Genomic DNA, 17,646 nt, shown 5'->3' on the forward strand with positions numbered 1-17,646 from the left:
TTTGGTTTTTCGAGACAGGGTTTCTCTGTATAGCCCTGGCTGTCCTGGAACTCACTTTGTAGACCAGGCTGGCCTCGAACTCAGAAATCCACCTGCCTCGCCTCCCAAGTGCTGGGATTAAAGGCGTGCGCCACCACTGCCCGGCAGGAGTTTTCTTTAGAGGAGGACATTTTAAACTATATATTCAACTTCTTTCCTAGGAAGAGGGAGGACTGTTCATTTTTTTACCTCTTTGTAAATGCTGGTAATTTGTTTCTGTATTAGGTTCTCTATACAAAAAGACCATATACTGTGTGTGTGTGTGTATAGTTGTAAAGGGAGTTTATTAGGTTAAAAAGAACATATATTGTGCATTTTTATTGTAAAGGGGACTATATTAGGCTGCCTTACACGATTGGAGGCTGGGTGGTACCCAGTGGCTTTCCCCATGCTCACGAGCCAAAGAAACCAATTCCAGCTCAGTCTAGGGACCCCAAAGTCTCAAAACATAGAGGATCAATCAATCTTAGTCCAAGGCTTCAGGCCTGGCCACTGCCTGGACAGCACTAGTGTATGTAGCTGGAAGCCTGAAATAACTGTCTGGTGTCCACTGGTGGTAGCAGCAGCCACAATTGTACTTGCTCAGAAAAAAGGGCGCTTGAACACACTGGCTAGCATCTCTCCTTCTTTGCCTTTATCCCATCTGGGCCCCTGGCTCATGAGATGCTGCTGCCTGTACTTAGGGCCAGTCTTTCTCCCTTAGTGGTCCTTCCACATGTCAACCCTAATAGACACTCCCAGATGTGTTCTTCACTAGTCAACCTCTTAGTCATCTCTCAGCACAAAAGGATTGACAATGAAGACGGCCACAGTATCTTTCAAAGAAGGTGCTAGCTCCATCTAACCTGTTGAACGTATGCTATCCCTAATGCTTCTTTATTGCTACTATAATATTTAGGGAATCTATAATGCTTCTGCTTGTTCTGCCTTAGCTTCATTTCTGTTGATGTGATAAAACACGCTGACAAAGCCACTGAAGGGAGAATGTATTGTTTAAGTTATGGTTCCAAGTCACAGCCCATCACAGCAGTGATGTCGGCAAGAGAAGCTGAAGGGCTTTGGTCGTATCACATCCATTACAGGAAGGGAGAACAATGGGTGTTAGTGTTCAGCTCATTTTTCTTTGACGGAAGAATCTCTCCTATTTATTTATTTGCCTGAGTGTACGTCTGCATATGGTGTGTGTGTGCAGTGCCTGTACCAGCCAGAAGAGGGCATCGTATCTCTTGTGGCTAGAGTTTACAGACATTTGTGAGCATCCATGTGAGTGGTGGGAATTGAACTCCAGTCCTCTGGAAGAGCATCCAGGGCTCTTAACTTGAGCCCTCTCTCCAGCTTCCACTTTCTCTACTCTTAGATAATTCAGGATCCCCTGTGTAGAGAATGGTGCTGCCCACAGTGGATGGATCTTCCTACCCTCAGTTAACATGGATTGGTGTTATTCTGTAGGTATGCCATGTTTCCTTTTTTATTCATCCATTGTGGGACAGTAAGGTCGATTCCGCATCTCAGCTATTGTGAATAGTGATATGTGGGGTGCAGGCATCTCGTCAGCAGATCGATTTCGGTTCCTATGGATATGTTTTCGGAAGGATGGTGGGGTTGTTTCAGTCCGTGGTAGTTTCACCTTTTATTATCAGAGAAAGCTCTATACAATTTCCCACAACAGCTGTGCTAATTTGCATTCCCATTGACCCTGTGCAATGGTCTCCTCTGCATCCTTGTGACACCTGTCACTCATAGTGTGTGTGTGTGTGTGTATACAGATGCACACATGTGCCTTTTGATAGTTTCTATTACTGTGTTTTCCAGTCTGCCAACCTTTTCTTCTGTAGTGTCTAATCTCCCTGGTTTATTTTTCCACAGCAGGTATTACAGTTTTTAGCACTAACACCATGATCCATCCATTCTTTTCACCCTCATTTCTACACACACCCAGTCTTCTGTCTCCCATCTTGGAGTCTGATCAGAATAACTCTTTAATGCCATGGCTACAAATTCTACCATCTGTGTCATTTCTGGGTCTCTTTCATTCATTTCTCTTCTCATCAGGAGCCAAAATTTCTGTTCCTATACCTTGTAATTTTTGTTTTATTGACTGGCATTTGCCATGAGCTCTGTGGTGTGGTGGACTCTGCATTCCACTAGGCATGCCCAGGCTTTACTCAGAGATGCAATTAGGTGACGGCAAAATGTCTGATCCTTTTGGGTTCTGCTTCCTGCTTTGTTAGATGGAACCATCTCACTTTTACTTGAGAGGTGATTTCCTCAGTACTAAAGCAGTAAGTGCCCTGAGTGCTGCCCCTGATGCCCTGCACAGTCAGGAGCATCCATTGGGCAGGGCAGAGACAGGAATGCGCTTGGTCCTGGGAGTACAGTTCCCTGGGACCATCCTGGGGTGGTCTCTATAGTTGCCTTTTTGTTTTGTTGTAGTGTTTTCTTTAATTTGGTTTGTGTGTGTGTGTGTGTGTGTGTGTGTGTGTGTGTGTGTGTGTGTGTGTGTGTGTGTGTGTGTAAGTATGTGTGTGGGGTGTCAGAAGACAACCTTCGTGTGTCTTTTTTCCTGCTTGGGTTTCTGGAATACAGAAAGTCCTTTTTTCCTACCACTGAGCCATCTCACCAATCTGTTGGGTTTCTTGATCTTACTCTGTTCAGGTCTTCCTCTGTTGTAGCTCAGGCTGTCCTGGAACTCACTGTGTAGTTCAGGCTGGCCTCCAACAATCACACATCAATCTTGGCTACTTCCAGCTCTTAGCAACTAAGTATGAAGCTCCTAGGGCCAAGGAGATGGTTCTGTGGGTCAAAGAGCTTGCTGTGTAAGAGTGAAAATCTGAGTTCCAAACCCCAAAAATGTGTTTGAAAGACAAGGAAGCCAAATGCAGTGGCGAGGGATTGAGATAGCAGTGCCTTGTGCAGAGAAGGCAGGCCAACACAAGGGCCTACACGAAGCTCTCACTCTAGCTTCTCCGGTGCACAGACCGTGAGCAACAGAAAAGAGGCTTGGTCTCAAACAAGGTGGAAGCTAGCAGCTGATGCCCAAGTTTTCTTCTATCCTCCACTTCCATGCCACAGCATGTACACCATAGCACTTGTACACAGAACAGTGTGCACACAACAGTGCACACAGACATACACATTATACACACAATTTTACAAAAGAAGAAGAAGAAGAAGAAGAAGAAGAAGAAGAAGAAGAAGAAGAAGAAGAAGAAGAAGAAGAAGAAGAAGAAGAAGAAGAATGGAACTTCTGTAACTGCTCATGTTGTTTATTTTTGTGTGGACCTGTTCCTGAATCAGCTGGGGAAGTAAGCAGAGATGCGATTTTTCTCATGACTGTTTGGCTTTAAATGTGGCTGTCTCTTTCTGCATGCACACTGGCCAGGAGTGACAGCAGCCACTCCACAACCCTGCTGGCACTTCCATCACCAGTTTTGGAGAAGTTTAGTTTAATCGGTACACAGTGATAGTCTCTGTGGCTTTAACTCGAAGTCTGGTAAGGACAGTGACACTCAGTGTCACTCCATACACGTACTCACCATCTGCCTTCGTGGGTGAAGTATTTATTCAGGTCTATTGATGACTTTTTAAAAAGGGTATATTTATTCATTATGTATACAGTGGTCTGCCTGCATGTACATCTGAAAGCCAGAAGAGGGAACCAGATCATACTATAGATGGTTATGCGCTACTATGTGGTTGCTAGGAATTGAACTCAGAATCTCTGGAAAGAGCATCCAGTGTTCTTAACCTCTGAGCCATCTCTCCAGGCCTCTGTTGATGCTTTTTATCTGTGTTGTTTTCTATTGGTTAATTTTAAGACTTCACTGCATCTTTTAGACACTAGACTTTTATTGGGTGGATTTTTTAGATTTATCTTCTCCCAGGCTCTGCCCTTTCTCTTTTTCCCTGTCTTTCCTCTCCTCTCCTTTCTCAATTCTCTTTCTCTGTCTTATTCTCAGCATGTTTTTTTTCCTCCTCTCTCAACACACACTCTCTTGGTTTTCCTTCACTTTTCTCTCCTATTTCTCTACATATTCTCCTGCCTCTTCTGTCTCCATCTCTGTCTCCATCTCTGCCTCCATCTGTCTCTGTCTCTGATTCCGTCTTCTGTCTCACTCTAAAGCCCAGGCTGGTCTTGAACTCACAATCCTCTTACCTTAGCTATTGGATTTTAGGGTTGAAACCATTTGTCAGAACACTTGTGGGTATGACTAGTCTATTGAAACAGTGACAACAAAATTGGAAAGCAGTCAGCTCAGTGTTGAGCCCGTGGCACGGGAGGCTGGGGCCCCCGTGGAGGTCCTGTAATAAGGCCTCTGAAGAACTGGAGATAGGGTACGAGTCAGGAGACAGGCTAGCACACGTGAGCCTCAAGAATGGTGGCACCATGGTAAGTAACCATGGGCAGTGTACAGCCAGGGGTGGGGCTGACTCAAGAGAGGCACCTGCTCACATCACACATCCCCCTCTTGCAAAAAGATATCTTCCCAAGGATCTGATTCTGTCCTGGGTGGTAATACCACCCCAGGTTTCACATACTTTCCTCTTCCGTCTGTAGACACCCTCTCTCCAGCTTCCAGCCCTTCCTCAGTCAGCTGCCCCGTGATCCCCGCCAGCACGGACGAGTCCCCCGGCAGTGCCCTGAACATCGAGTGTCGAATATGTGGGGACAAGGCCTCAGGATACCACTACGGAGTACACGCATGTGAAGGCTGTAAGGTAAGGAGGCCCTGGGGGGGGGGAGGGGGAGGTGGCCGCATGGCTTGATGCCTTTGTTCCTCTACAAGATGGCTGTCAGCACTCCTAGGCCTACAGAAGGAGCAGAAAACTGGCTTCTGTTCTGACAGTCTAGGGCAGGTTGCTTTGCTGTACTTTGTAGACATCTGAGAGGCGCATATCCTTTAAACCAAAATGAACAAGGAAACAAAAAGAGCAGTCCATTTAAAAATGACTCTTCCCGTGGTCCAAAGTGTAGACTACGCACTTTACCTCAGGACCACCCCAGAAGCCAGCTAGAGCAGAGGTGACCATGTAGAGGAAAGTGTTTACCTATGACCTCAGGACCTCTCCAGAGGCCAGCTAAGGCAGAGGTTACCATGCGTTGAGCAAGGGTGTTCTGTCCCTAGCTCTGAGTCCACGGTACCTCGCTCCTGTAACTGACCTCCAGCCAGTCACTTCTGGCACAGACTGACACCCTCCTAACCCCCTGCACCCTCCTGTTGTAGCTTTCTCCCCAGTGAGAGTCAACTTGACCTCTAGACAGGCATGAGCCCGCCCTCATGTACATAAAGTGAATCCCCTTCTGCTGCACGGACATTTTCAAGTTTGTCAGTTCATGGACACCACGTATGGAAAATTGAGAAATGTACTCACTTAAAATCCAAAGGCTTCCTTCCTAGTACCTCCTGGAAGTGTCCAGGATCTGAGGAGATAGTCTAGACTTTCTGGTACTTTCTTGAAGAAGTGTTGCCATCTCTCTTTGGTGGGCCTGGTCTTACAAGCCTAGTGCGTGGTAACAGTGAACCCACATCAAAGGTCTGACGCTCCCTGGCATTTAGAGCCCTTGCTTCTCGCTCTTCCTCTCCATCCCATAGGTCCTTCTGACATCCTACCTCACACACCTAGGTGAGGAACCTCCCCCTTCTGGTCCTCCAGCCCCCAAGAAAAGCCTTGTGCATGAGCCATGAGAGCCCACTATCTCAGGCTAGAGGAAGAAGCAAAAGCAAAGAACCCCAAAAGCCAAAATAAACCCCTTCCCGAGTTTTCTATCTGTAGCCCTTTGGGGTGGGGCCCTCCGTCAAGGCCATGTCTAATCATCTTGGCTTTTTTGAGCTCAAGCTCTGTTCTTCCTGGGTATAGCCTTGATGCTGCTATAAAGCAAGAGTTGTTGTTTTGGAATAGCCATTTTCCTCTTGTTATAACGTTCTCTCTTAGGGACTTGGTGTTGTCTTCCACAGGCTGGTAGGGTCTTTCTAAGATCGCTCTGAACTCTGCCTTAGCACATTAGTTTCCGTTTTCAATGTAGAGGCATACATTTCCTATTTGCTCCAGTTACACAGGACTTTTCTAGAACTTCAACACATAGTTTCTTAGAGATGGTAGGACTGGGCTGTGGCTCAGCTGGGAGGGAACCTGCCTAGCATGCATGAAGCCCCGGGTTGGCTCCTCAGAACCCCATAAAGCCAGGCATGGTAGTGCTTAGCCAAGTGAGTCCAGCAATGGAGAGGTGGAAGCAGGAAGGTCAAGAGTTCAAGCTCATCTTTGACCACCAGAGCAAGCTCTTTGCCTGGCTGGGCTCCATGAGGCCCCGTTTCAGAACAAACCAGTCAGTCAATTGAATCCACGAGAAAGCTTCGCGAAGCCAGTCTGGAGACTTACCCAAAGTCCACGTTCTTTATTTAAATTATGTGTTGACATCACAGGGCTTCTTTCGGCGAACTATTAGGCTAAAGCTGGTGTACGACAAGTGTGATCGGAGCTGCAAGATTCAGAAAAAGAACCGGAACAAATGCCAGTACTGCCGTTTTCACAAGTGCCTGTCTGTCGGGATGTCACACAATGGTAGGTAAGGCTGCTGGGCAAACTGTGTCAGTCCATGCCTCAGTTTCCCCTCCTTGATCAGTCAGAGCAGCTGTATTGTGATTGGGTGTGCTGTGCTGTGTAACTATCTCCAGCAGCTGGTATATTTAATAGAGCACTTGAAACTCTTATGGTGAGTCATGGCTGTCAACTTGGAGGTCACTGGAGTGGCAAGATGTCACATAACCACTCTCAAATGTGTGTTGTTTCAAACATTGTACCATACTGTGAGTGTCCATTTTTTTTCAGTCATACTATAATTTAGAACATGGTTCCCAGTGAAGATAATTCATTCATTCATTCATTCATTCATTTTTTGAGATGGGGACTTCAAAACCTATCTCTATATCTATCATCTACCTATCTATCATCTATCTTTCCTATCATCTACCTGTCTGCCTAACATCAGCCTTTTAATCATCTATCTATATAGCTATCTATCTATCTATCTATGTACTTATTTATCTATTATCTGTCTGTCTGTCTGTCTGTCTGTCTGTCTGTCTGTCTGTCTATGGTTGGTTTGTTTTGTTTTGTTGTGAGACAGTCTAACTATATAACTGAGGGTGATCTTGAACTCTTGGTATGGAAATCACTATGTAAACTGGGCTGGCCTTGAACTCAAAGAGACCCACTTGCCTCTGCCTCCATGGAGTGCTGGGATCACGGACATAGTGCTACATGCTTATAAGCCCAGCACTCAGCCTGCTGATGCAAGAAGATTTTTGAAATTTCCTGGCCAGCCTGGGCTACATTGGAAGACCCTGTCTTTTAAAAAATAGTGCTGGGGATGTCCCTCAGCTGGTAGAATGCTTACCCGCAATGCATGAGGCACTGGGTTCATGAAGCGATGTGGTCCCAGCACCACAGAGACCTAGCCTGTAGCCTGAGCACTGAAGGGGCTGAGGCAAGCTGTTCAGGAGTTCAAGGCTATCCTGTAATCTATAGTTATTTGGAAGTGAGCATGACCCACTATATGAGACCATCTCAAACAATACACAGGCAGATAGACAGACAGATGATTAATAGGCAAGTGGTATATAAATAGGTACATAGCTAGCTAGCTATATAGGTAGATAATTACTAGGGAAATGTTAGGCAGACAGATGATAGATAGATAGATAGATAGATAGATAGATAGATAGATAGATAGATAGACAGACAGACAGACACACACACACACATACATACATACATACATACATACATACATAGACAGAAGATAGATACATGGATAGATAGATATAGATAGGTGGTAATAGGTTGATAGGTAGGTAGGTAGATGGATAGGAGGTAGATAGCTAGATAGCTATGATATATAGATGATAGATACATAGATGCATAGATAGATGCATAGATAGATACATAGATGCATAGATACATAGATGCATAGATAGATGCATAGATAGATACATAGATAGATACATAGATGCATAGATAGATACCTAGATAGATACATAGGTAGATACATAGATGCATGGATAGATAGATGCATAGATAGATACATAGATACATAGATGAAAGAAATGATAACTCACTTTCATTCCCTTCTCCTTGGCCAGTGACCTACCTGAGGACAGTAAGCCATCCCATTGATAGTTGTGTAGTTGGTTTTCGGTCTCTGTAGTAGAAAGTTTGATGGTCATGAGGAATGGGTTGGTTTAGCTTGCCATTCCTAGTGTGACCTTTCACTCTTTCTTTTGCCTCTTGGTTTTTGAGTGCCTTGACCATTTCAATATCTACCCCCTTGTTCTATCTTCACCCCAACTCTAGCAATTCGCTTTGGAAGAATGCCAAGATCCGAAAAAGCAAAACTGAAAGCAGAAATTCTTACTTGTGAACACGACCTGAAAGATTCGGAAACTGCAGACCTCAAATCTCTGGGCAAGAGAATCCATGAAGCCTACCTAAAGAACTTCAACATGAACAAGGTCAAAGCCCGGGTCATACTTGCGGGAAAGACCAGCAACAACCCGGTAGGTGCTTCTACTGCCCTAGGTACCTTGAAATGTCCCTTGGCGATATGTCAGCACCAGTCACAGGGAATGACTGAGAACACTGTCCAGTGCAGGAAATAGAATTTATCTCAAAGTCCAAGGAAGGGCCATGGAAATGCATGGGGCCATTCTGAGGTTCTAAGATGTACTTTCACACCAACTGCTGCCTTCTTGCCTGGGCTCGCCTCAGCTCCTAGCAACCTAGGCATTATAAAGGCTGTGTAATTGATACGACAAAAATAATCTAGTTAATACCTTACCTAGTATCGGGGTGTTTCTTAAGTGCATTTTAATCCCTATTTAAAGGCTAGAAACCAAACCTGTTGCTTCCCTACTCAGAACATTCTCGTTCTTTCTGGTAATGCCATACCTGCCATCTTTGTTACCTTCTTGCTTTTTCTTCAGTGTGATAGCTCAGGTCTTGTGGGGGCGCCCTTTGTTGACAGGTGTATTTCAGCTTTCCCCCATCTCTGCGGCTCCTATAACACTTGCCTGGCTCGGGACCCACAGTTCCCACAGCTAGATACACCTGTATGTACTCTAGAAGGGGGTCAAGAGCCATTTTCACAGAGGGAACAGCCCTCCCTTGGCACATGAGGACTCTTGCCTGTATCCTGTGTGCCTGGAATGACTGGTTTATTTTGCACCAATGAATAGCTTGAAGATTTCCTCATTTGGACTTACAAGCTAGAATTTCTAGTCACAGGAAAGTGAAGGATTTCACAAGATACGTGCTTTAATGAGCAAGCCCGACCTCTCTTTTACTGGGACTTTTAATTCTTTAGTAAATGAAGTGAGTTGAGACATTTTAGAAGCTTCCAGCAAATCCCACACCAGGTGGACCCAGAGGCTCTTTACAATTAGAGCAGGGTTTTCAACCTTCCTAGTGCTGCGATCCTTCAATACAGGATTCCTCAGGTCGTGGTGATCCCCCCCCCACCCAACCATAAAATTATTCCATTGCTACTTTGTAACTGTAATTTTCTACTGTTAGGAATCATAATGCAAATATCTGATACTCAGGGTATCTGATATGCAACCCAAAGGGGTGTCGACCCACGGTTGGAAAGCACTGAGTCAGAGCCTTTCCAGATCACAGGGTAAAGTTCGAATTTCTGTGATGATGACCTCAAATGAGGGAGATCAGAATTTCCACTTGAGACTCTTCTATGTCTCCCTCAGACTCTGAGACTTAGAGCAGACCTAAGTGTCAGCTTTATTCGTACCTAAACACTCTACTTGGATATTGGTTTGATTCCTGCTGAGTCGCCTCCGTTTTCTTCACCACAAGTACCTTAGGAAGGTCCCACCATCCTCTGTCAGAGCTCAGGAGAATCGGGACTCACATGGAAATGAAAGATAGCATAATATTCCAGGGCTGGGGGCTGCTGTAGGAGAAATACAGACTAGGGGGAGGGGCGAGAGATGTCTCAGAGGGTACAGTGCATCAGGACCTGAGCTTGGATCCTCGCACATACATAAAAATCCAGATGTGGTCACACACATCTGCAATCCCAGCAGTGTGGAAGGTGAGACGAGAGGACCACTGTAGCTTGCTGGACAGTGGACTTAGTCACACACACTTAGTTGCTTCAGGTTCGGTGAGAGAACTTGTCTCAAAAGATAAGATAGAGACAGACTGAGAGAGACAACCTACATTGACCTTTGCACCCTCACGTACCCAGGTACCATTCAAATACGTAGATACATATGTATCACACATCAAACATCACACACCTACACACACACAAACACACACACACAAATTAATGGCTTATGGCAACTAACTGCCTGCTTCAGCCACAAATATCTATGCTGGGGCCAGCTTGAGACACAATATCTAGCTGCTTTTGACCACACAGTTGGCCACAATCACTTCCTACTTCCAGTTCTCATGTCATTTCAGAGGCCAGGCCTTCATCTCTTCCTGCCCAGACTGCTGGCCCGCTTCCCAGAACTTGCTGCTCCAGTGTGAGACCCCATCTTTCTTCTTCCAACTGTGCCCAGCCTGGGAAATGTCCAGGTGGCAGAGTGCCTACCACCAGCTTCACTGTCCTTGTATGTCTGTAAGATTCGGGTCTTGTTGCTGCAGTGACATCAAGAGACCATAGACCTTTGATAAGATTTAAAACATTTATTTTGTGCATATGTACATGCCTCTGTGTGCGTGAATATATGTGTGTGTGTGTGAGAGAGAGAGAGAGACAGAGACAGAGACAGAGACAGAGACACACAGAGAGAATGTCTCACTAGCCTAGTGCTGGTTTTAAACTCATGGAATCCTCCTGCCTCAGCCTTCTGAGTACTAGGATAACGGGTATGTACCTCCATGCCCAACCAGGCATAGAATTTTTAAAGAGTTATTGTATTTTTAGAAGAATTGTTATGTGCACTGGTGTTTTGCCTGCATGTGTGTCTGAGTGAGGCTATCAGCTCCCCTGGAAGTGAAATTACGAACAGTTTATGAACTGCCGTGCAGGTGCTGAGAGTTGAACCAGGGTCCTTTGGAAGAGCAGCCAGTACTCTTATCTGTTCAGCCATGTCTTTAGCCCCAAGTTATTGTACTTTTAGTCATGTGTAGGTGTGTGTGTGTTTGTGTGTGCACATGTGTGCATGTGTGGTGCCCACAGAGGTCAGAAGAGGGCATCAGAGCTAGAATTACAGACATTGTGAGCTGCCCAGTGTGGTGCTAGAAACTGAACTAAGGTTCTCTTGAAAACAGTGCTTGCTCTTAACTGCTGAGCCATCCCTCCAACCCCATAGCTCAGAATTCTTAATTGTCTTTTCAAGAGGGGCCACCTGTCCATTTTGCTTCACCCTGTGAGCTGTGTAGCCAAGGCTGCCCTCATCCTTGAAGCTGCCCTATAGTGGCAATCATCAAGCCCCCTGGAGCTTACTTTACCCCACATCCCCCTTCTGGAGAGTTCCAATGCATATTTGTCCTGTCAAATACTCTGGGAGGTCACAACCCCTCTCATTGTGTTGCTCTAAATCTCTGCTATTTGTTTGCTTGCTTTCCACTTTGATTTCTGCAGAGAGCACATTAGAAAAAGACCATGTTGAGAATGAGAATAAAGATACTGTCTTAGTTAGGGTTTCCATTGCTGTGAACAGACACCGTGACCATGGCACCTCTTATAAAGGAACACATTTAATTAGGGCCACAGTCTCAGGAGATTAGTCCATTATCATCATGGCGGGAAGCATGGCAGCGTACAGGCAGCAGAAGGAGACTGTGTGCCACACTAGGTGTAGCTTGAGTGTAGGAAACCCAAAGCCCACCCCCACAGTGACGCACTTCCTCCAACAAGGCTACACCTCCTAACAGTGCCACTTTCCGTGGGCCAAGCATTCAAACACATGAGTCTATAAGGGTTATACCTAGTCAAACCACCATATAGCAATCACAGAGAAGCACACACACATCCCCCCTAAACTTTTAACTCATTCTGATGGCTCCTAACACCCGGCATCATGTGAACGCTATGGAAATGGTTGTTATACCTGACTGTGGAGGCAATAATGACAAGGAAAGAAAGGCCTCGGGGCCAAGGGTCTGCCTCTCTGCTAGAGAAGCGTTCCCAGCACATACCAGGTCCTGAGTTCAGTCTCCAGGATCGCAACTAATCTTTAGAGGAAGTGCTCACTCAGGATAGGCATTTACTTTTAATTAATCAAAATTATATTAAATTTAGTGTGTGTGTGTGTGTCTGTGTGCGTGCATGCGTGTGCATGAGAGAGGGGCATACACGTGGCATGTGTGTGGAGGTCATAGGGCTTCTCACAGGAGTCCGTCTTCTTGTATTATGTGGGTCCCAGGGATCACACTCAGGTTTTCCAGCTTGGAAGCAAACACTTTTACCCGCCAAGCCATCTCACCTGCCCTAAAAGAATCCACCAAGATCAATAGGCCCGCTGTGCTTCTGTCGTCTCTTTAAGTCAGACTTTTTATGTTTGTTTGTTTTTTTTTTTTTCTGAAACGTCACTGTTCCCAAATTATCCCCAAAAAGTGGTTATCAGGCCAGTTATTAAGGCCTTTAGAGAAACTCGTGTGTGTGTGTGTGTGTGTGTGTGTGTGTGTGTGTGTGTGTGTGAGGCCTACCTTGTTCTGACTTGAAACGTTCAGCTTGGCTCAGAGTTTTACCCACAGAATGTTGTCAATTGCCCATGAGTCATTCTATTGAGTTATTTCATGAGTATGGGTACTTTTCCCATACATACATCTTTGCACCACATGTGTGCAGTGCCCTTGGAGGTAGAAGAGGGGTTCAGGTTCCCTGGGAGTAGAGTTGGAGATTGCTATAAGCTACCATGTGAATGCTTGCTTGGTAGAACCAAATTGTGTGGAAGGCAGGTAGTGCACTTGCCCACTGAGCCAGCTCTCCAGCCCCACGATGAGCCGTCTTTACTACACCATCATCTTTCATCAACCTAGAATCCGATTATTTTGGTTCAGCGCTGTACTCCACATTCAGGCTCTACTTAGACACCTCGCAGGAAATCAGTTCTCCACGTGTCCTCCTGCCTATGTACCAGGCTGTCTTGACTGTATATCTCTTCTGTGGTTGCTAAAGATGCCCTTGATGGCCCAGCATGGGGTGGGGCGTGTCACACACCTCCTAGGTGACTGGAATGCTTCATCTCTGTGCTTAGATACATCCAGAGTTACTAAAGCAATACCTGACCACCTCATTAGCGATCTGTGCTCACCTAGTATAGACATTGTGTGTGTGTGTGTGTGTGTCCTTGTGGTATACACAGTCACAAAATTCAGATCTCTTAATACCGACACTATGCCCCAGTTTATATTTTTTTAACTATATACATTTGTGGGGTAGAGTTTGGAAATTAGACACAAGTACAAAATGTGTACTGATAAAACCAGAGCCCAGTGTCTGACCACCTCCTTAAACATCTGTCATCTTGCATCCAGAAAGTTTGAACTCCCTTTAAACTCCTCATGAAACTCGTAAGGTATCTGGAGTCAGTTGAATTACTCCCTCTCTATCCCCCTCTCTTCTCTCCAGAATCTCCTTCCTGCTCTCTGTTTCTGAGGTCAACATTTTTTAGCACCCCCATGAGCAACAATACTCCGTGTTTGTGTCCCCCAGTTCCATCCATCCACAAATACCAGGGCATCTTTTTTTTTTTTTTTAATGTCTGACTAATATTCTCTTGGACATATCCATTCACCCATCAGTGGCCATCCTGGCTGAGTGCACATTTGTCTCTTGGGAGTGGTGTAGCCATCGCTATGTGAATGCGTCATCTCGCAGCTAATTGTCTTTGGTCACTTTATTTGCTTGTCCCATTGCTGTGACAAAATACCTGGCAAGTATAAATTAACATTGGGTTCATTTTAGCTCGCAGTTTGAGGGTCAGGTCCCTTACGGTAGGGAAGGCAAGAACATGAGGCAGCTGGTCACATGGTGGCCACAGCCAGGAAGCAGAGATGAACAGTCTGGAGCTCTAGCCTAGGGAATGGTGCCCCCCACACTCAGGGTGGGTCTTCCCTACAGTTGTCTCGTAGGTGATTCTGAATCCCACCATTTTGACAATCCGGATTAACCATCTCACACACACACACACACACACACACACACACACACACAGGAGTGACAAATGGATGCCATAATACTGCATTGGAAAGGAGCCTGGCTGGGATCTGGGATCTGGCCCTTGTTCCAGGACAGGCCGCTGACACAAGGCTTGTGTTTTCTGCACTGGAAGGCAGTCTCCTTCTTGCTCTACAGAGCTGACAAGGCCTGTTTGCTGATTTCTACACGAAGCCAGTCCTGATCATTATATATTTATACACCAGACTTATTCAAAAGTCAGTGCTAAATAATGATCGTTACCTTCAAGGCTTACAAATGATAAAACTAAGAACTGCTTTAATGCTTAGTACCATCCTGATAGCATCCAAGGAGTCTGGCGGATGCAAAGGGGCTTTGCTGTGCTCGCATCTCAGCCTCACTGCCAGCGCCGATGCTTTGGGTTATGTTCATTTCCTTTTTTCTAGATTTTATTTTATATCTTTATGTGTGTCCCTGTGTTGGTGTGTGCGTGTAAATGTAGTACCCTAGGAGGTTGGACAAGAGCACTAAGTCCCCTGGAGCTGGAGTCACACGCAGCTGTGAGCTGCCCATACAGGAAACTAAACTCTGGTCCTCTGGAAAGCAGGCAGTACATACACACTTGTCACCACTGAGCCACCTTCGCAGCCTCTTTGTTTCTTAGTATTGCAATCCCTACCTAAGGTGAGGAAGTAATAAGGATTATCTTCTAGATTTGCATTGTTTTTTTTATTTTGTATGTGCGGGTGCTCTGGCTGTGTTTATGCCTGTGTACCTCCTCCTTCCTGTGCGGTACTGCACAGGTCAGAAGAAGGCATTAGATTCTCTGGGCCTGGGGCTACAAATAGTTGTGAGCTGGGAATGGAAGCAGTGTGCTCTGCAAGAGCAGCAAGCGCTCTTCCCCACTGAGTCATCTCTCCAGCCCTGACAACAATCATCTTACTGACTTACATTGTTAGCTTTCTGCAAAATCTTACGTTGTCTGAGTTTGAAATTGTCCAAGGACGGGACTGCACTGCACACGTACTTAGAATCATCCTACCACCCAGCTTGGCGATTGGGATACAGTAGCTGCTGCTGGCTCATTGACGTTTAAGGGGGACTGCATAGCTTGTCATAGAATTGTCACTTGACTAACTGGACCACCTTCCCTTGTAGCCTTTTGTCATACATGACATGGAGACCTTGTGTATGGCCGAGAAGACGCTTGTGGCCAAGATGGTGGCCAACGGCGTCGAAGACAAGGAGGCAGAGGTCCGATTCTTCCACTGCTGCCAGTGCATGTCCGTGGAGACCGTCACAGAGCTCACAGAATTTGCCAAGGCTATCCCAGGCTTTGCAAACTTGGACTTGAACGACCAAGTCACCTTGCTAAAGTACGGTGTGTATGAAGCCATCTTCACGATGCTGTCCTCCTTGATGAACAAAGACGGGATGCTGATCGCGTACGGCAATGGCTTCATCACACGTGAGTTCCTAAAAAACCTGAGGAAGCCGTTCTGTGACATCATGGAACCCAAGTTTGACTTCGCTATGAAGTTCAATGCCTTAGAACTGGATGACAGTGACATTTCCCTGTTTGTGGCTGCTATAATTTGCTGTGGAGGTAAGTGGATCTGTCACTCGCAGGTATTCACAGGCTTCCCCTTCTGTAGGAACGCAATGGTTGTCAATATGGTGCCAATATGTATGCTGATATAGTGATGTGAGCTCTGGCAGGGTGGGGTGACGTCTGAGTAACTCCAAGTTACTGTGGAGTGGAACTGAGTGAGAACAGTATAACTATAATACATTGTAGCTGCATTCTATTACAGTATCCACTAATGCATAGTAGCATATTATATGCACACATTAAATATATACTCCACTGGTAATATACAATTATATCAAATATAAGCATCTGAGATACACATGATAGTTGTACTATTATCATCATAATTACTGTAGTAGATAAGAGTCTGGAAAGTACAGTACAGGTTTAGGTGCAGTGCTATCCCCGTTAATACTGATGTTAATTCACACTGAAAACTACCCTGCTCTCTGGAAGGAGCTGCAAGGTCTGCTCTGCCGGAAGGAACGGTCGCAGGGAAGGCAGAGCCAGACCTCCCTGGGGAAGCTGGCGGCATGGTCCCTGATGTTTGGCTTAGCAGTCCACTTCTTTAAATAGCCATGTCTCTTGTCTAGGAAGGTTATCCACCTACTGTAAGCTCAACTGACCTTGCCTGGCCTTGGCATAGACCTATGGGTGACAGTTCTACCTAACTGCTAGAAGCCACACTGTCCTTCACGGTCACTGGCTGGCTGGTGATTAGTTGGATAGAAGAAGCATTGTCACATTGTCACACTCCCGCAAAGTGTAAAAACCACGCAAATCTGAAGAGTCTGTGTGTGTGTGGGGGGGTCCCCTTTGTGTGATCAGGTGTGGCGGGGAAAGCAGAAAGCCAGTGCAGAGCTACCCATATGCAGCCCCTCATGGCCGTAGTCCTGCACCGACCCTGTGGGTATGGGAGCTGATATGGAGAATAGGAAATTTGTCATGGGAACGTTAAAACTGTGAAGAGAGGATCCTTCTCCAGTTGGGAAACTTAGTCACGGGACTGGCAAGGCAGCTCTATCAGTAAAATGCTTGCTTGTCACACAAGCATGAGGATCTGAGTTCAAACCCAGAACCCGCATTAAAAAAAAAAAAAAATCTGGGTGCGTGGGCACTCTCTTGTAATCCCAGTGCTGTAGAGGTAGAGGTAGACCCTAGGGCTGACTGGACAACCAGACTAGCCTACCTGGTGAATGAGTTCCAGGCCAGTGAGAGAGAGAGACGCTGCCTCAAACAACAAAGTGGATGGCACCAGAGGAGCATGACCCAAGATTAACCTCAGGCCTCCACACACGCCCACCCTCAGATACATACAGACACAAAAACCTTAATTATTATTTTTACTTTACCACTAAAGCAATGAAGATTTCCCCAGGCAGTGGTAGTGCATGCCTTTAATCTCAGCACTCAAGATGCAGAGGCAGGGAGATCTCTGTGAGTTCAAGGCCAGCCTGTTCTACAGAACGAGTTCCAGGACAGCCAGGGCTACACCAGGAAATCCTGTCTTACCTGCCCCTGCAAAACAATGAAGGTTAATATCCACATTAGGGGCTGGGGAGGTGGCTCCGTGGTTAGGAGCATGTGCTGCTCTTGCAGAGGCCCTGACGTGGATTCAGTTCCCAGAATCCATGTCAGACCGTTCACATTTGCATATAACTCCAGCTCCAGAGGATGCAACGCCCCCTTCTGGCTTTCTGGGGAGCCACACTCACAGGCCCTAACCCACACATATACACATGATTGAAATAAATTTAAAAAATAAAATCTGCCTTTAATCCCAGCACTTGGGAGGCAGAGGCAGGCGGATTTCTGAGTTCGAGGCCAGCCTGGTCTACAAAGTGAGTTCCAGGACAGCCAGGGC

At 46.0% G+C, this 17,646-nt stretch overlaps 1 protein-coding gene across 6 annotated transcripts in view; it reads left to right on the forward strand.

The window, feature by feature from the left end:
• Ppara (peroxisome proliferator activated receptor alpha) overlaps positions 1–17,646 on the forward strand; it is a 66,740-nt gene that overhangs the window by 47,529 nt on the left and 1,565 nt on the right. For all 6 annotated transcript variants that reach the window (XM_029470089.1, XM_029470088.1, XM_021183374.2 and 3 more), the window contains 4 exons: positions 4,598–4,758; positions 6,462–6,600; positions 8,392–8,594; positions 15,350–15,797. In XM_029470089.1, coding sequence (XP_029325949.1) covers positions 4,598–4,758; positions 6,462–6,600; positions 8,392–8,594; positions 15,350–15,797 — 951 coding nt within the window. The remainder of the gene's footprint in view (positions 1–4,597; positions 4,759–6,461; positions 6,601–8,391; positions 8,595–15,349; positions 15,798–17,646) is intronic.

Source organism: Mus caroli, chromosome 15, assembly GCF_900094665.2.
Source record: "Mus caroli chromosome 15, CAROLI_EIJ_v1.1, whole genome shotgun sequence".
Classification (NCBI taxonomy): domain Eukaryota; kingdom Metazoa; phylum Chordata; class Mammalia; order Rodentia; family Muridae; genus Mus; species Mus caroli.